This window comes from Ailuropoda melanoleuca, chromosome 7, assembly GCF_002007445.2.
Source record: "Ailuropoda melanoleuca isolate Jingjing chromosome 7, ASM200744v2, whole genome shotgun sequence".
Classification (NCBI taxonomy): Eukaryota; Metazoa; Chordata; class Mammalia; order Carnivora; family Ursidae; genus Ailuropoda; species Ailuropoda melanoleuca.
In genome coordinates this window covers 28265043-28284645 of record NC_048224.1, presented here as the reverse complement: position 1 = coordinate 28284645, position 19603 = coordinate 28265043, and the positions used below count along the sequence as shown (strand labels likewise).

Sequence of the window (19603 nt, the reverse complement as noted above, 5' to 3'; positions counted from 1 at the left end):
AGGCCGGGAAATGGAAATCGAAACCCTACCCCCGCGGTCAGCGGCGCCCGCCTAGACGCCTAGAGCGCGGCCCACGGCCTGCGCATGCGCCAGACCCTGTGTCCGCGCCACCAGGCAAGGGCGGGTACTGCGCAGGCACCAGGCTAGGAGAACGGAAGCGGAAGGCCTGTCGCGTCCAGTCGACTCCTCAGTGAGCGGTAGCCATGCGCGTGTTGGAGGAGCCGGGGTCTCAGCCCACAGCGACCCCGTGCGGGTGCGTGAAGCCAGCTCTGGAAACAGGTAACTTCTGAGAGGCCCGCGGTTCTGCACCCAAAAGAGGCCTAGGTGTAGGCCTTTCACTTGACTGTAGAGAGGAACGTAAAATGCGAGAACTTGAACCCAAGTGCCTTTTTCTACTTATTGCGAAGTCACGGATCACGTGCACTGGCGACCACGTGATTTTGCTGTGTCCAGCGGAATGATGTCATCTCCTGGTCTGTTCTTGTTAGCTGCGGTTGTGTTGGTTTTGGCACGGTGTCTGGAACGGCCACGTGCAGTGTAACAGCGTTTCTCGCAGAGTGCTTGGTCGTGTAGGAAAGAGAGGATGTGAACGCTGGTGTTATGCGAGTTAGGAATTAATAAATACCCCAGGAGAGATGCGTTCTGTGTTGTAGGAAGTGAGGCGGGAGATGTGGGGAAGTTCTGGGGCAAAAGGGAGACAGGAAATCTTTTTAAACTGGGTCTAGAAAGATGGGCATGAGTTTATTTTCACCTCATTGTATAGAGCGGAATATTAATTTTAGAAATTAGAAGAAGCAAATGGAAGAAAATTAAAGTCCTCTATCACCCAGAGAAAACCACTGTTAATATTCTGGTATCTACCTTCCATACTTGTTTCGGTGCATGCACGCAAGAAAAATGGATTACGTGACCCTACTGTTTAATAACTTCTTTCTAAAACTTAAGTTTCATATAAATCTATGGCCATTAATAGTTTTAAGGGGTTGCACATTATTTTGCTTTAGAGATGTGTTCTAACTAACCAGGTCCCTGTTGTTGGGCATTTAGGTTACTGCCAGTTTTCATTGTTGTGAAGAAAATTCTTTTTTTCCCCAAGTTTTTTAATTTTTATTTTTATTTATTTATTTCCTGAGAGATAGTGAGAGTGAGAGTACAAGCAGGGGGAGCGGCAGGCAGAGGGAGAAGCAGGTTTCCCACTGAGCAAGGAGCCCTATGCAGGACTCAATCCCAGGACGCTGGGATCATGACCTGAGCTGAAGGCAGACGCTCAATCAGACTGAGCCACCCAGGCGTCCCTGTGAAGAGGATTCTTAAGACTAAAATGTTTGTGCATGTTATAAATGTTTAACTTAGATTAAATTTACTGGAAGTACTGTTATATGGTCAGAGGCTGTGTTCATTAAGAAAAGAAATTGTTGCACAGTACCAGATTACAGGCCTAATATTTTGATAGGCAGGAAGGAGCAGGGCTCAGAGGTCTACATAGCACCAGATTGGGGAGCTGTAAGTTTGAAATACTGGATGGAACAAGGAGGTTGATTGGACTCAGATTGTAGAGAACCTTGAATATCGGATTAAGAAATATAACATCTGTTAACAGTGAGAAATATGGAAAATTTAGTTAGTTGGTAGTGTAAAATTAAGGAACGAAGAGTCTGGAGTATTGGTGTAGTGTATTTTAACAAGGGGAGGGACCTGTGCTGGGGACATGAATTATAACAAGGGTAATTTAACAGTCCAGGCAGGAGGGTCAAAAGGACCTGAACTTTCAGTCAGCACTAAGACATACAGATAACCTTTGTGTACAAAAACTCTGCATTAATAACTTGGTTTTTCTCTTATTACACAGTTAGTACAATTGTAGTATTGTTAAATTGAGGGAAAAGCCTAAGTAAGAGCTTGGAAAACCACTCTTTGTGTGGTACTAGGTGCTTTATATATTTTTCCCATGATATTGAATCATATTGTGAGATTCTCCTCAACCAACTGTTAATTCCACTGTGATAAGAGTTCTTTCTTTCTTTCTTTTCTTTATTTTCATTTGAGAGAGAGAGAGAGCAGGATCAGGGGAGCAGAGGGAGAGGGTGAAGCAGGTTGCCTGCCAAGCAGGGAGCCGGACGCAAGGCTCGATCCCCGGACTCTGGGTTAATGACCTGAGCCAAAGGCAGATGCTTAACAAAACTGAGCCACCCAGGCACCCCGAGTTCTTGTTGTTTCGTTTACCCGAATTAGCTCATTGTCTGGCAATTGCATACAGTTGGAGTGTTTGTTAAACAAATGAAAACAGGACACAGGGATCCCATCTTATTAGGTTAGGAGTCCTTTTTTGGCAGTTTTTCTTTATGGCATTTTAATGAACACCAGAGAATTGTTTGGCCTCAGTTTCTTCATCTTTAAGGTATTTACTCTCTTTATTCCATAGGAACATGGTTGAGGATAAACAAAAGAATGCCTGTAAACATATTTGGAAAAAAATTTAAAGTCATCAAAAATACACACAGTATGGAGGGGTCTTAGCATTGTAATACTGAGAGAGAAAAAAGCAAGTCTGAGAAGATAACATGCAGCTTGATACCAGTTTTTATGGAGTTCAAAGACAAAATAAATGAAGGGTTATCTAGGCATGCATATGCATGTGATAAAATTATATTAAAGGAAGTGAGTGATAAAGATCCCATTGAGGCAACATTCTCTTTGAATTTCTTTTGATTAGCAAAAACAGTACTGATGTAGGTCTTTTGCAAATGCGCAGTAGCTTAGCGCAAACTTTTGAAAAGCATGAGGATGTCTGTATACACCCTCTGTCTCTTTATCTTTCATTATTCTTTGCCTTATCTTTCACACTCCAGCCAGTTGAAATAGCTTGTTCCCTGCATGTGCTATGACACTTCTCATTTAACTTTGTACATGTTATTCCCTCTATTTTATTTAAAAAATTAAAAAAAATTCCTTTATTCTTTAGAGAGGGAGCACGCGCGTATACAAGTGTGAGCAGGGGGAGGGGCAGAGGGACAGGGAGAGAATCTCAAGTGGACTCCATGCTTGGCACAGAGCCCAGCTTGGGGCTCTGGCTCACAACCCTGAGATCATGACCTGAACAGAAAGCAAGAGTTGAGACGCTTAACTGACTGAGCCACCCACGTGCTCCAGTTCCCTCTATATTAAATAACCTTTTAGCCCTGCCCAAAGTCTCATACCTTAGTAATGGTAACATAGAATTTGAATTATGGTCATAGTAGAACTTCTGAGAATGCCCCCGTCTTTCTTAGACCTGCCCTCTTTCTGGCTATCTAAAGGGATATAATAATGTGTGTGTAGTGATGAGGATATTTATATGTATTCATGATACATGAATCATTTTTAATAGTTGCATAACACTTGGTAGATGTTAAAACTATGAAATCAGTGCATTAAAGAAAACATGTTTTCCTAAATCTTTATTTGACATTTTGACTAATGATTTCTTACCTGATTTTCTTCTGTAGGGAATCTTTTAACTGAGCCGATTGGCTACTTGGAATCCTGTTTCTCAGCCAAGAATGGAACTCCAAGGCAGCCATCTATTTGTAGCCATTCGCGGGCTTGTTTGAGAATTAGAAAGAGCATCTTTAATAATCCTGAACATTCCTTAATGGGCTTAGAACAGTTTTCTCATGTTTGGTAAGTTGTTTTATAGTTAGAAATGGTTGTTTGGGTCAGAACTTGCCCTCGAGTAAAGTACTCCAGTTGAAGGCAACCTTGGAGTCTGCCATCCAGACCACATTTACTTGTGGGATTCCTGTACCATATTCACACACGTGACTGTATGCATAACTTGGGCACCTCATGGAAGCTTGGGATCCACTGACAGTGCACGTTCCATTTGCAGTTGGTTCTGATTTGTGATGAATGCCTTCTGCTGAGCTGAAATCTATAGACCTTGATTCTGCTTGTGGGTCATTATTCTGTCTTCTGGACCAGGGGTCAGCAAGCTATAGCCTATGGACCAAATCCATCTACTTCCCTCTTTGTAAATAAGTTTGTGGGGACACAGCCACTCCTATTCATTTATGTATTTTGTGTGGCTGCTTTTGTGGAACAGTGGCAGAGTTGAGCAGTTACAACAGAGACTGGTTGACCTGCAAACCCTCAAATATTTACTGTATGACCCTTTACAGAAGAAGTTTGCAGACTCTGCTTTAGACCCATGAATAGTTAAATCTATTCTTCCTAGGAGGCAAAAAGACTTTAGAAATATGGATACTCTAAATTAAAGTGTTACCTATATTAGCACCTCTGTTATACTAGTGTTACTGTTACTTGGAATTCTGTCTCTCTCCGTTCTTCTTCACTCCAGCACCACCAGTATGACTCGATCTAATTTTACTGGTGAAAACCTAAAATTAAGTATTTATTCTGAAATAGCTTATGTTTTTGTTAATTTGGAGAAGTGGGTAGAATAAAAACAACATGTGTCTGACCGAGTTTGTATGACTGTGGTTGAATTAATTAAATTTAAAACATTGCTGAAATTAAAAAAAAACAACAACAAAAAATGGGTCCAGATCTATGTACAGAGACTTTTTTGTATCCCTTCTATTTTTCTTCTCTGTCATCCTCACCCCCTTACACTCTTCAGAGATTTTTATTGTTAATAACTTGGTGTATATCCTACCAGTCCTTTTCTTTTTCTTTTTTAATACACACAGAAGCATAAACATACACATTGGGAGTACGTGTTTGTTTAAAACAACGGAATATGTTTTCTTCATTTAACAGTGTATCTCATGACAGTACATACAAATTTATCCTTTTTGCTTTAATGGCTGTCTTCCGTTGCAAAATATAGATATACCATGATTTGACTACTCTCTTGTTAATGGATAGTTATTTTGCTATGACAGTAATGCAGACGTGCTTAGACACAATTCTTGACACTTGTGTATTTTTACAAATAGGTATCAGAAATTGTTGTATTGAGGGGCGCCTGGGTGGCACAGCGGTTGGGCGTCTGCCTTCGGCTCAGGGCATGATCCCGGCGTTATGGGGTCGAGCCCCACATCAGGCTCCTCTGCTATGAGCCTGCTTCTTCCTCTCCCACTCCCCCTGCTTGTGTTCCCTCTCTCGCTGGCTGTCTCTGTCTCTGTCGAATGAATAAATAAAATCTTGAAAAAAAAAAAAAGAAAAGGAATGGTTGTATTGAGCTTGAGGGTGTGCATATTTATAATTTTGGAGCGCTACTGTCAAATTGTGCTCTAAAAAGCTTAACTTATATATCAAAAGTGTATGAAAATGACCTTTTCCCTATATTCTTGCTAGCACTATTTGTTACAGTTTTTCTACTTTTTTGTCTGACAGGGAAAAACAATATATTTTTAAAAAAATTTTATTTATTTACTTTTTTGAGAGAGAGAGAGTGAGCATGCACATGCATATGGAGAGGGGCAGAGGGAGAAAATCCCAAGCGGGGATTGATCTCATCACCCTGAGATCATGACCTGAGCTGAAATCAAGAGTCAGATGCTCAACCGACTGAGCCACCCAGGTGCCCCGAGAAAAACTATTTTATTTTTCAGTTAAATTTCTTAATTATTAGTGAGGTTCAACATCTTTTCATTTGGTTGCTGCTATTTCTTATTCTTTTGTGAATTGCCTATTCATGTTCTTTACTTAATTTCTTATCTCGAGCTCCCCTTTACTTTGTGATTTGTAGGAACAGTTTATAAACCACAGGTATTAACCCATTGTCCATTGTACATGTAGCAAACATTTTCTCCTGGGATGACATTGTGTAGTCATAAATTGATGGTTTAATGAGTTCAGATCTGTTATTGTTTCTCTTCATGGCTTCTTGCTTTTATGTTGCATTTAGGAAGACCCAGTCAAGTTATTTAACATTTCTGAGCCTGGATTTCCTCATTCTTAAAATGAAGGAAAAATTACAAATCTTAGGTTTGTTAAGAGAGTTAAATAAGTATAAAAATGTCTAGCAGACTGCCTGGCAAATAGCAGGCACTTACTTCGTAAATATTGCTTATTCAGGCACTTGACAAACATTTGTAAAGTTCCTACCAGGTGCGAGTAATTGTGTTAGGGGCAAAGGGTATAGAGATAAGACTCTGGCTTCCTTCAAGGAATGAGAATGTCATAATTTTTTTCCTCACTGATTACATTGTAATACCATTAAAAGCATTCTTTCAGTTTTAATTTGTGGGATTAAAGATTAAAGTTTTTTCCCCCATCAAATCATTATGATAAATTGACTAGTGTTCTTTTCTTACTTGGTGTTTTGGTTTATTTTCAATAGGGTTTTGTTTGTTTTTCACAAAAACGGTCATTTGAGCTGTAAGGCAAAAGTGCAGCCTCCTAGGCTGAATGGCGCAAAGACTGGAGTTTTCTCCACAAGGAGCCCACATCGTCCCAATGCAATAGGACTGACCCTGGCCAAGTTGGAAAAGGTGGAAGGTAACAAATTTCATTTCTACTTTTATCTTTTTTTCCTTATCTAAAAGAAGTCTTATAAAACCAACATAGTATGTACTGGCTCTTATTCAGACGAGTACCAATGGTGTTAACCCTTAAGAACTACCAGGCATGGAAGAACCTGAAATGACTAAAAGAATGTTACCCTTTAAAATCAGCTCTCATAGGATGCTCAGAGTTTAATTATATCATCACATATATTAGAAACTATTACATTATGTAAAAATAATGTACAATTTCATAATCATTAAATTAGTAATCAGATTTTCTCTGACTTGGAATACAGTAAATACAAAATTATTCAAAAATAATTGGACACTTTCAGAATTAACACACAGTAACTGGTTGTATTTAACCTGTAAACACATAGGGTGGTGGTGTATTATTTCTTCCTTGCGCCTTTAAGGAAATGAACATGCACTGTAGCTGTGAACTCTGATGTGTGGCAGAGGGTCTGCGATGAATCTCACTATAATAACATTCAAACGCCTGTCAGATTGTGGAAGTACCTGTATAGAATACCAGATTAGTTTTAATGTGTGTTCAGATATAGTCTATTACTGAGCCATACATTCTTTGGAAGCGTGCCATTCTTTTTTTTTTTTTAAGTATAATTGACTTATTAATTTCAAGTGTACAGTGTGATTCAATATTTATATACATTGCAAAATGATCACAATAAGTCTAGATATCATTTGTCACCATATAGTTAAAAATTTTTTTTGATATGGTGTGAACTTTCAATATCTACTCTCAACAACTTTCAAATATACAATACAGTATTTTTTTTTTTTAAAGATTTTATTTTTTTATTTATTCGACAGAGAGAGAGACAGCCAGCGAGAGAGGGAACACAAGGCAGGGGGAGTGGGAGAGGAAGAAGCAGGCTCATAGCAGAAGAGCCTTGTGGGGCTCGATCCCACAACGCCGGGATCACGCCCTGAGCTGAAGGCAGAGGCTTAACCGCTGTGCCACCCAGGCGCCCCTAATACAGTATTATTGACTGTAAATCACTGTGCTGTACATTACATCCCCATGACTTGCTTATTTTATAATTGGGAGTTTGTACCTCTTGATCCCTCCCACCCATTTCATGTATCTCCCTACTCTGTTTCCTCTGGCAACCATTGATGTGTTTTCTATGTCTTTGAGTTTTGGTTTGTTTGTTTGCTTATTCCGTTTGTTAGTAAAGCATCCTGTTCTTGAATCACTCTGACCTAAGAAGCACGTTTGTTGGAGAGGCAGAAGACTGGGAGTCAGGAGACGATTCCAGGCTTTAGCTTGCTTTGTAAAGTGAATGAAGAAGTCGGACCTGTCCTCTTGGACTCCATAGCTTTTTTTTTTTTTTTTAGGATCTTATGAGACAAAAGCTCTAAGAGTACTTTTTAGGCTACTTAGTGCTAAATAGGTAAGATCAGTTATTTTGTTTTTTTCCAGAACTTGAACTCCCTCCCCTGGGTTGTATTCAGCCCAGCCTTGGGTCGGTTTTCCAGGAAAATTCTGTAGCCACTCCAACCTGAGCTTTATTAATTTGTGATGGCCAACCAGCTTGGGTAACAGTACTGAATATTTTATGATCATTTGTACAACCCACACATATTTTCTGAACACTGTATATATGCCAGGCGTTGTTCTAGGTGCTGAGGGTATAGTGGTAAACAAATTAGATAAAAATCCCTGCATTGAAGAAGAACTTAAAATTCTAATGGGAGAGATCAAATTAGAAATGTAAAAGGCAAACACAATAACACTATAGACATTCTTAACAAATAAGTGTGATGGTGACTACTAGTGTTTGTGCTTTACAGTTTATAAAGAGTGTTTGTGTACATTATCTCTCAGTGGCTGTTTGGATTTGATAAGGTAGCAATCCTCCTTTTATGAATGAGGGAGCTGAGGCTCTTTGATGTTTGATAATTTACTTAATAGCATCCAGCCAGGTGGTTGTATAACTCTAAATCCCATGAACTTTTACATATGCTACAATGCTTTCTTTCTTCTGCAGATGTTGTTAGACATATCCATTAGTTAGGAAGTCCAAAGTCGTCATTCCAAAGTTCCAGGCTCATTCACAGCATGTTTTAGAAATCAGTCTTGATTTTCTTAAAAGGAGACAGAATGAAATGTGATCACGTGCAATTTTTTGATTCTCATCAAAAAATTGGGCCAGTTTCCCAAGAATCAAGTTAGTAGACTGCACCAGTAGCAGGAACTGGACATGCGGCTATATAAGTGAGACAAAAGACCTATTCTTGATATTTGTCAGTGGTGACTTATGTTCTGCTTAGTTATTTCAGTGTTGATGGATGTGTTAGATTTCCATTGCTGTGTAACAAATTACCACAGATGTCCTCAGTTTATTTTTTTATTTTTCTTTTTCTTAAAGACTATATTTACTTGAGAGAGAAAATGAGAGACAGAGCATGAGTGGAGGGGAAGGGGCAAAGGGAGAGAGAGAAGCAGACTCCCCACTGAGCAGGGAGCCTGATGCGGGGCTCGATCCCAGGACCCTGGGATCATGACCTGAGCCAAAGGCAGATGCTTAACTGACTGAGCCATTCAGGTGCCCCTACTTAATCAGTTTAAACAATACACATTTATTATCTCTGAAATATTATTATGTTTCATAATAATTAGTTTAGAAATATGGGAACAGCTTAGCAAGTCATCTGCTTAGGATCTTACCAGGCTGCAAATAAAGTGTCACCTGGGGTGAGTTCTTTTATGGTGGCTCAACTGTGGAAGAGTTTCCTTCCAGGCTCCCTCAGATTGTTGGTAGAATTCACTTCCTTGTAGTTGTGGGACTGAGAGCCACAATTGCTTGCTGGCTGGTGGCTGGTGGCTGCCCTCAGCTCCTAAAGGCTCCTGCAGTGCCTTGCCATATGGGCTTTCCCAGTGTGGTTGCTTACTTCATCAAGCCCACAAGGAGAATATCTCAAGTGAATATGCCTATTGGCACAGGAGTCTTACATAATGTAATATAGTCCCTGGAGTGATATCACGTCACACTCAAAAGATGGGGATTATCCAAGGGTGTGAACAACAGGAGGTGGGCATTCTGGGGGCCACCTTAGTGTCTGTTTGCCAAGTGAAAATCCTCATCGATCCCACAGAGGTATATTGAGGACTCTGATGTGCCTGGAACAGAGTTAAAAGCCCCAGTGATGCAAAGATGAGTCAGTGCTCAAGGGCCTACTTACTCACTGTCTAGGGAGGAGAGACTAACTTGGTCATTGCCAGACCATGTGAAAAGGGCTGTAGTAGAGGTTTGTATATAGGTTTCTCTGTGGAACCCAGAGGAAAGAACGCTTACGTGTGGAAGATCCAGAAAGGCTCTGTAGAAGAGGTATTATAGAAGAGCCTTAAAGAGCACGTAGAAGTTTGATAGGTGAAGAAGAGGATGGGTTTCCAAGTAGAATGAAAAGAGTGTGTTGGCACCAGGTATAAGAGAGCCTGGTGTGTAAGAGAATTGTGAGTAAGCTTGGTGAGGCATAAACAGATGGTGTGTGTTCTTAATTGTTTGCACTGTGCTTCATTGTTACGATTTCTGAGAGGATGTGTTTTTCACATTATAGGTGGAGCTATGTACCTTTCTGGAATTGACATGATTCATGGCACACCTGTCCTGGACATAAAGCCCTATATAGCTGAGTATGACTCGCCACAAAATTTGATTGAGCCTCTACAGGATTTTAATTTACAGAATAGCCAATATAAACCCCCAAACACATCCCAGGCTAATGGCAAGACTGACAGCTGTGACCAGCGACAGCTCTCCAGGTGTGATAAACCACAAGCCTGTAGTCACACTAAGGAGAAACCTAAATGTCCTGAAGACAGAACTTCAGGAGAAAACTACATGAAACATGATAACTCAACAAAAATCCAGCAAAAGTTCCCTCAGCACAGGGAGATAGCAGCAGATTTGGGTTTAGAATCGAGAAGTGATCAGAGTCTGAGTGTGGCAGAAGAACGAATTGGCCCATGTTGCCTTGAGAAGAGCATTTCAGAGGAAGATACAGAAAAGAGGCTAACAGTGATCGCGCAAGGAAATAGTGCAGAGATGCATCCCGTGGCTCCTCCCTGCCCTTCCAGGATGGCTGATGCAGCCCGCCACAGCGTGGTCCCTGCCTGGGTGCGAGAGGCCCCTGTGGCCACCTTGGAAGTCCGCTTCACTCCTCATGCAGAGACGGACCTCAAGCGTCTCAGTTCAGAAGGTGAACCAGGTACTTTCTGTCTCTTAGTTCGGAATGAGAGCTTTGGCTAAATTTGGTATTTCTGAGGGCAGTTATATAGAGGATTTGTCAGTATGACTGGTGGTATGAAATGTAGGCATATAAAATTACATTTGGGCAACAGCACCATCTGACGACGCGCTCTGTTCAGCACAGTGAGTCGCAGACACCCAGTGAAGTAGCTGCTGCCTCACGAGGTGGCTCGTGATTTAGGGCCTCTTGACAGTCTGTTACAGTAGTTCCTGGAGTTTTCAAACAGCATTCAGAAGCTAAATTGTGCTTGTGCTATACTTGGGTTAAGTTTTTTCATCTGTTTTACTATCTGACTAGAGAAGTACCGCATTGTATTCTATCAGATGGCTGATAGCTCTCCCTATGGACAGAGCCTGGGGTAAAAGGGAAGAGTCTCTTAACACAGTGATTGTTGCCCTGAAAAGTCCTAGCCCTGGAGACATGCCCTTCACTGTAGAAGAGAGACCAGAGGGCTTTTACTTGGAGCTTGTTTACTTTAACACATGGTTTTTAACAGACACTGTAACCCTGTTTCCTCAGCCCATAGCAGATTCAAAGCAGCAGTCTAGAATGAAGGAAGGGGCCATGATGAGGTGGCTGCAGCGAATTCAGTAAGAAGTAGTTGTTAGTTGCCAAGGATATGTCTGATTTCATCTGCCACTCCATGGTGTGTTTCTCATTCTTTCCAAAGGCTTTATGTTTAAAGAAAGCATTTTATTTTTTCATTTTTTTATTATTATTTTTTTAAATAGCAACCCTATTTGTTTATTTTATTTATTTGACAGAGAGAGAGACAGCAAGAGAGAGAACACAAAGAGGGGAAGTGGGAGAGAGAGAAGCAGGCCTCCCACGCTGAGCCGGGAGCCCGATGATGAGCTGAAGGCAGACTCTTAACGTCCGAGCAAACCAGGCTCCACAAAAAAAAGCATTTGATTTTTAAATTGACCTCTTTATTTAAAAAGTTTTGTTTATGAAAGTTGTTTTATCATTGTATACAGTTAGATGGGAGGAGGAAGGTCCATTTTAAAAGGATTTTGTGATAGAACAAAGAAAGCAGTGCTACCTAGAAGATACTTTTAATTTATACTTACCCTTTGGCCTGCAGTTATCAGTGAATGCTTCCTAATTTGGAAAGTTTTATCTTTTTCGAACTGTAGTGCTGTGTGTCTGAGAGGTTATAATGTGCCTTGTTGATTTGAAAAAATCGTTAAAAAGAGAAATTATGAAATGTAACTATAAAACAGGGACTGATTTAGAGCAGCAGAATTTGGAGTTAATACAGAAGTAAGAAATTACCTCAGATGGTTTAGAGTCTAGAAAAGATAAAAGATACTGAAATGGTGGCGTGTTGGTGGTAGGGGTGGGGGGATTGGTGCTGGAATGGAGTGCTTGTGGGCACATGAAGGGGAGAAGGATTATGACTTGGGGAGCAGGAAGGAAATCTGGGAAGGCTTGCTGGAGGAAAAGGTACTTGAGCTGAGCCTAGAAGAATAAGAAGGCAGAGAAGTGAGGAAAGGGCACCTAGGCCAAATGAACAGCCAGGCAAAGGCCTGGAGCTTTTACCACTTACACTGTTTTACTAAAGAGCGTGATGTTTTTGGAATTCCTCTTTTCTGAGGTGCCTTGCAGTCATCATGAGCCATGCAATAGAGGAATCTCAGCACTGCATGATTGGTCCTTGCTGGGGATTTTCTTTTTTTTTAAGGATTCCATGTGATCAACACTTGAATTGGTCCTTGGTTTTTGACCAAAGATTGAACTTCGTGGCTTTGTTTACAGACTTACTGGATATAGCTCAAGTGATTTTTGGCTGTTTTCTAAAAATTGAATTTACTTTCAGAATAATAAAGATCCACCACCACTCCAGATGATATTTTGAACAAGAACAACGTTGTTTAAAGCACATGCCTTCCTGGAAGGGTTTGGCCTTCATTTGGATGTATGTTATGTTGTAGCTATTAAAAATTAAGTCACAATTAATTTTTTATGTAAGTTTTGTACATACTGTATTTTTAAAAATTAAAATACATCCGTGATGATATAAATGTAGGAAATTTTGCCAGTTAACAGGATGTACATCTGTGTACCTGAAATCTGCACGTTGGTGGTTTAGGGTGGCCTGTTCCCTAGTCATGGTACTCAGCTTTCTCAGAGTATCTTTTTTCCTTTTTTCAGGAGGACTCTTCCATGTCCTTGTTCCTTAGGGAATGTGGTGTTACTTTTAACTAGTGTTGTGACACCAGCTCTCTGAGACACAGTTCCTTGCCTACAGCTGGTGCTCTGGGTATATGTGGGTTTAGTCTTCTTTCTCGTGGCTTTCTGAGAGTGCTGGGACTGTCACGCATTTCCCTGACCATGCCTCCATTCTGAGAAGAAAATGACAAGGAATCAAACTAAAGTCGACATTGAACATAGAAGATTTTGTTCAGCGAATGAAAATTTGGGTCACGCGTAAGTTTAATCTAATGGTAGTAAATACCACTTGAAAGTGACATTCTCCGTAACAACTGAATAGATTGCCAAACCCAGTTCATTTCAGGTGATAGTCAAGGAACCAACCAAACTCCACATTGAAGTTCACTGTAATGAAATTTGACCTGCATGATTTTCAGCCTTAAGTTGTATTCTTCTCATTGCAGATGGCAGTCAGCCTTCATTTAAGTATTTTCAATCAGCAGAGGAAGCAAGGCATGCCATTGAGGCTATGCTGTCAGCCGACCCTCGGTCTGTATATCGACGGAAGCTCTGCCAAGACCGCCTTTTCTACTTTACTGTAGATATAGCACACGTCACTTGCTGGTTTGGCGATGGCTTTGCAGAGGTTTTAAGGATCAAGCCAGCTTCCGAGCCTGTTCAGATGACTGACCCTGAGGAATCCTTGGTGTCTCTGGGATCATAAGTAGCCTCCGTCATGTGTTTAAAACACCCTAATTGACTTTGGATGTGGCTGTTGCATTAACTGTACAAACTCATGATGTGCCTTCTTTGCAGAAAGAAGCAACACTTTCTCACTGCTTTGATTATGGTTGTGCAAAGTATTTATTTGAAAAACATTTTTAATAAACTGAGAGAGAGAAAATTTAGAGAAATTCCCATATGCTTTTCATTTGGTTAATATTGAAGAATCCAAAGGTGATGATATCTCAGTGCTTTCTGAAAGAAGCTGATTATTTTTGGCAATTGGTAAAACTAGGCAGAGGTCATTCCAGCCGGAATTTATGTAAGCTCAGGGGATCTGTTCAACAGTTCATAATTGGTTTTCCTGTCAAGAAAAGCTTGACCTCTCTATTTCATTATAAATCAAACTAAGTTGGGGCACCCAGATGGCTTAGTTGGTTAAGCATCTGCCTTCGGCTCAGGTCATGATCCCAGGGTCCTGGGATCGAGCCCCACATAGGGTTCTCTGCTCAGTGGAAAGTCTGCTTCTCCCTCTCCTTCTGCCTGCTACTCCCCCTGCTTGTGCTCTTTCTCTGTCTCTCTCTCTGTCAAATAAATAAGTAAAACCTTTAAAAAAATATATAAATCAGACTGAGTTAACAATGTCTTAGGAAACTAACAGATCAAAAGTGGTTATAAAGATCTTTAGAGATTAACCCTGCGTTTTATAGACTTTGTCATACACATGTATGTATATAGTATACATATTTTTAATCCTGATTCCAAAGTAGGGGCTCTGATGTTTCTTTGGATGTCTTTGTGTCAGAAAAGAAAGTCAAAGAAAGTCCCAGAAGTCCAAGAAAATAACTTAATTACTGGTTTATTTCTTATTTGTTCTATGAGTATTTACTGAAAACCTACTATGGGTTAGGTTTTGGTGATAAAATGAGATTAAAAACAAGATGCAGTTCTTGTTGTAAGTCATAGTTAGGGGAGAAGGAAAATATAAGCACATTGTTGTGTTACAGTTAGATAAATATAGTAATTAAGTCTGTGCATGGTTCCTATGTAGTACATTGTGGGAAGCGGTTGTGAGAATGTATTGCCTATAGGTTATTTTGGTGATGTGATTTGAGATAACTGAAGATTTATGACCAGCATAACCAAATAAGACACTTGTCAACATGACAGGCTTTCCTAATCGCAATTGTAAATCTTAATAGCTGATTGATCACAGTTTTGAAATGAGCCCTGCTGCCTGTAGATACTTGCACAGAGTCATTTGTGGCTGATGACACTGCACTCTTGAACCAAACTGGATTGTCTTTGAGGTTACTTAGAGCCTCTTGGGGAAATATCTTTAATTTGATTTTTAAAAGCTCTTTATTTTGAGAGAATTATAGATTCACAGGAAGTTGCAAAAATAGTGTAGAGTCTGTGTGTACCCTTCACCTAGCTTCTTCCTATGGTAACTTATATAAACTGTAGCATAACGTTAAAACTAGGAAGTTGACATTGGTATGATCTACCTTTTATTTTGATTTTGATATCTTTTCTCTTAAAATTATTTTGAGACTCTAAATCAGGGCTTGAAACACAAAATATTGATATTTAATATTGAAAAAAATAGTCTGAGGATGATACCAACCAGCCTTCTAGCAACAGGACTGTTTAGTTGTTTGGAGTTTTAACATACACTCTCAGGATTTTGGAACTAAAATCCTGAATATAATCTAGTTTAGTTCTCTGCCCACTCACTAGTCATCGATGATCCTTCACCCCTGCCCTTTGTAGTTCCTTATGTATGACAGTGCTCATTATTAAAATGTTCCTCCTTTCTATGAGATAAAATCTGTTCTCTGATAACTCCACCCTCTAGTAGGGCCACATAGCATAAGGCTGATGTGCTCCCATGCTAGCCTGTCAGATACTATTCCAGTTCCCTACCCCTCGGTCCTGTCTCTCTGCTGGGCCACCCCCATTTCCTTCAGCTGTTGCCCATTTAACATGATGTTAAGCGTCTCCCCACCCCCAAGCTTTGAATCTCCTGTGTGAGCTTTTGTCTCTACGCATGTATTTTCAGTGTCCCGTTGTGAGGAAATTTGGATCTCTAAGTCATGAACTTCCATCCTGCAGAAGGAGAAATATTTGTTTGAAGTAAGTCTTATATTCCTTATCATTGTGAGAACTTTTCCAGAAGAAGAAAGGAACACAGTACTCTGTACTGTGCATAAATGTTATCTACCTTAAATTTTAGCCTTTGCTTTTTGGTGCCAGTAGGGGGAGCCCTTGATAACTGATTATTTTCACTAACTTGGAAATAAATTCCAGGAGTTCAAACTGTTCAGGTAATTTTGGCTTTCAGCCCACTTACCCCAGCTTTTCAGAACAGTAACTTCCACAAGATGCTTCCACTGATGCTTGTCAATCACATATAGGAAGAGATTAGAGGATGAGTGCCATTTATTAAATTTTTAAATTGTAGCTTGGCTTAAGGGTTAGGATGGATTATTTCAGCAGGTGGAGGCTGTGCACAACCAGATAGACTCATTAGCCAAACCCATGAGCGTGTATCTACAAGGTATTCACTCAGTTTATGTATTTGTGACGTTTTTCTTTGGAAAGAAGAGAGTGGAGTTGAAGATGCCAATCAACCTCTTGTTCGTAGTTTTCTTTTTATGATAACGGTCCCAAAGAAGGTAGGTAAAGGCTCAATAAGAGTGAAATCTGTATCAGTTACTGAACTTCTGTCATGTGCTTGGCGCTGGGCTACAAGCTTTTCACACATGATCAGAGGTTAAGTAACATGCTGAAGCTCACACAGCTGGTCAGCCATGCATTGAGGATTTCATCCCACCCAGTCTGGCCCCAGCGTTGGCTCCCTTCGTAGCGCAGCTCTGCTGTCTCCCCCACGCAGATGCAGATGCTCAGCAAACCATGCTGGTTTATTTGATGGTCGGCAGTATCATGTGCTTAATAAGTGCAGGATGTTCATGGGAATCCAAGCACTAAATAAAGAACGGGGGAATACAAGTAGAAGTGCCTGTTCCTACCAGATCTCTGTGGAACCTCCTGGGAAGCAGAGTGGGAGATGCGGAGAATACGGAATTTGGCCTCAGAAACTTCAAGTGCTGTTTTCTGCTCTGCCTTGTGTGTGACCTTGGGCAAGTTACTGAGCCCATCTCTAAATCCATGCCCTTCCAGAGTTGTTACAAGGATAATACTTGGAAAGTACTTTCTAAACTTTTCAGTGGTCTACAAACTAATTCATATTTTTATTGTGCCTGTCATCATTGACGTCCTTCCTTTGCCAGTGTGCTCTGGCCCCCCTGCCTGGACGAGCAGACTCGGGAACCAATGGGTGCTTGAAGTACAAGGTATGGATAGCCTCTCTTTTCTTTTTTTATTACAGATTTTTTTTTTTTTTAAAGAACCTTTTTCAGCAAGGTATAGGATGCTTTGCTAAGGAAGATATCACAGAGTGCCCCTGCCTTAAGGACCCAGTTGACATGAAGCCACATGATGCCCAGGGCAGCATCTTCCTTCCACCTGGCCTTCCCTTCTCAGATTGTACATACATCACGAACTGCCTTCCTTGCCTGTGTGTACAATCAGCAGGTCAACCCCTTTCTCATACATGATCTTCTTTAGTGCCCTACTTTTTGACCGTCTTTCCTGATTCAGCCCCGATGCTTCAGGAAAATCTCTGCGTTTCTTTTATGAGAAGATAAGTGTTGTCATGCTATGAAATTATTCTCTATGACAGAAGAGGCAAGTCATAAGGGTTAAAGCTCAGTGAAATATGACAAGGATTTTCTGTTATTGTTAAAATAAGGCTTCTAATATAGGTGTCACCAAATGACTCTCCCGCATCCTCTCTATTCTACTCTCTGCCCCTTCTCCACCTTTGTAGGTTACAGGAGGTGCAGCTCACAGAGGAGTCAAGGTTTAGGTCCGTGCATGTGACTGTGAACAGGCACAAGAAAAGCCTTTTCAATGTCCACCGGAGATAAAAATTCAGTGATCCACTCTATTTTTTGATGAAGGGAGCCACTTACTTGTCCAGTGAACTCATACCACACTAGCCAGTCAAACTTGAATCAAGCTATGTTTATGTTTTGCTGACAAAAAAGGTAGGATTGGATGTAACAAGATGTTGCCTACCTCTGCTGCCTTGTAGGTCACTTGAGAATTCTATTCAGATTCTTTACTAATTCATGCAATTCAAGATATATAAAACTTTTCTATTCAGTGTTTTTATTTTATTTTTATTCAGTTTTAATTTTAAAAAATTACCCACATGCTAAGTACTGCAGAATTGTCTAATAGTTCTTCCATTGGTAGAGATGTTATGGTTTACAAAGCAATTTAAAATATATTATCTCGGGACTCCTGGGTGGTTCAGTCGGTTAAGCATCTGCCTTCTGCTCAGGTCATGATCCCAGGGTCCCAGCAGTGGAGTCCCTCATCCATCAGGCTCCTTGCTCAGGGGGAGTCTGTTTCAACCTCTGCCTGCTGCGTGCGCATGTGCTCTCTCTCTCTCTGACAAGTAAATGGATAAAATATTTTTAAAAAATAATAATACAATAAAATATATTATTGCTTTTGGTATCTTAGCAACCCATTGCTTCTGTGAGCTAAGCTTGGCACCTAACTTATTTAGAACAGGGGTCAGCAAGCTATAATCCGAAGGCCAAGTTTGGCCCACACTCTGTTTTTTTATAGCCTAAGAGCTAAGATTGGTTTTTACATTTTAAAAAAGATTGTAATCAAAAACAAAAAACCAAGAGAAGAACGTGACAGAAACTGTGGCCTGCAGAGCTGAAAATACTTATTAGTTGGCCCTTTGTAGAAAAAAGTTTGTTGATCCTGATTTAAAACGTGATTCCTCTGAAAAGGTGTTTTGAGTTTGGAAAGGTTATTTACAAGTTAAGTTTTTGGGTTATCACATGCTTCTAAATCAGGGACTATTTGTGTTTTTGGAAGGATCTAGTCATAGAGCCATGTGAAAAAACTTACAAATGACATAAATACTAAGGATGTATTAAAACACCCTGGGGCGCCTGGGTGGCTCAGTCGTTAAGCGTCTGCCTTCGGCTCAGGGCGTGATCCTGGAGTCCTGGGATCGAGCCCCACATCAGGCTCCTCCGCTGGGAGCCTGCTTCTTCCTCTCTCACTCCCCCTGCCTGTGTTCCCTCTCTCGCTGGCTGGCTCTCTCTCTGTCAAATAAATAAAAATAAAATCTTTAAAAAATAAATAAATAAAACATCCTATTCATTTGTGTAAAATGAGGTTATATATATCCATGTTTAGACACATGTAGAAAATTTCTGGAAGGATAAATAAAAATATGGTTAACAATGGTTGTCTCTGCACAAAAAGATGGAAAAATAATCCATGCTCATGGATCAGAAGAATTAACATAGTTAAAATGTCCATGATACCCAGAGCAATCTACACTTTCAATGCTATCCCGATCAAAATACCCGAGGACATTTTTCAAAGAACTGGAACAAATAGTCCTTAAATTTGTATGGAACCAGAAAAGGCCCCGAATCTCCAAGGAACTGTTGAAAAGGAAAAACAAAGCTGGGGGCATCACAATGCCGGATTTCGAGCTGTACTACAAAGCTGTGATCACAAAGACAGCATGGTACTGGCACAAAAACAGACACATCGACCAATGGAACAGAATAGAGAACCCAGAAATGGACCCTCGGCTCTTTGGGCAACTAATCTTTGATAAAGCAGGAAAAAACATCCGGTGGAAAAAAGACAGTCTCTTCAATAAATGGTGCTGGGAAAATTGGANGGAAAATTGGACAGCTACATGCAAAAGAATGAAACTTGGCCACTCTCTCACACCATACACAAAAATAAACTCCAAATGGATGAAAGACCTCGATGTTAGGAATCCAGCAAAATCCTAGAGGAGAACATAGCAATCTCTACGACATCGGCCAAAGCAACCTTTTTCATGACGCATCTCCAAAGGCAAGAGAAACAAAAGATAAAAT

At 40.4% G+C, this 19603-nt stretch overlaps 1 protein-coding gene across 9 annotated transcripts; it reads left to right on the top strand.

Annotated features, from left to right (window-relative positions):
• Positions 1-60: 60 nt before the first annotated feature.
• TRMO (tRNA methyltransferase O) lies at positions 61-19040 on the top strand. Of its 9 annotated transcripts, none has more exons than XR_002141856.2 (6): positions 61-279; positions 3486-3660; positions 6287-6444; positions 10038-10688; positions 15670-16963; positions 17500-19038. XR_002141856.2 is itself a non-coding variant. In XM_034664175.1 (6 exons), exons 1-5 carry the CDS (start codon positions 204-206, stop codon positions 15705-15707), a joined length of 1098 nt encoding a protein of 365 aa, XP_034520066.1. In that variant the 5' UTR covers positions 61-203; the 3' UTR covers positions 15708-15743; positions 16901-16942. The 9 variants fall into 9 exon arrangements, 7 of the variants coding, with proteins under 7 accessions (XP_034520066.1, XP_034520065.1, XP_011217642.1 ...); XR_002141858.2 differs by lacking the exons at positions 15670-16963; positions 17500-19038 and adding exons at positions 11250-11376; positions 11495-12742; XM_034664175.1 differs by lacking the exon at positions 17500-19038 and having other exon boundaries at positions 15670-15743; positions 16901-16942.
• Positions 19041-19603: the final 563 nt, after the last annotated feature.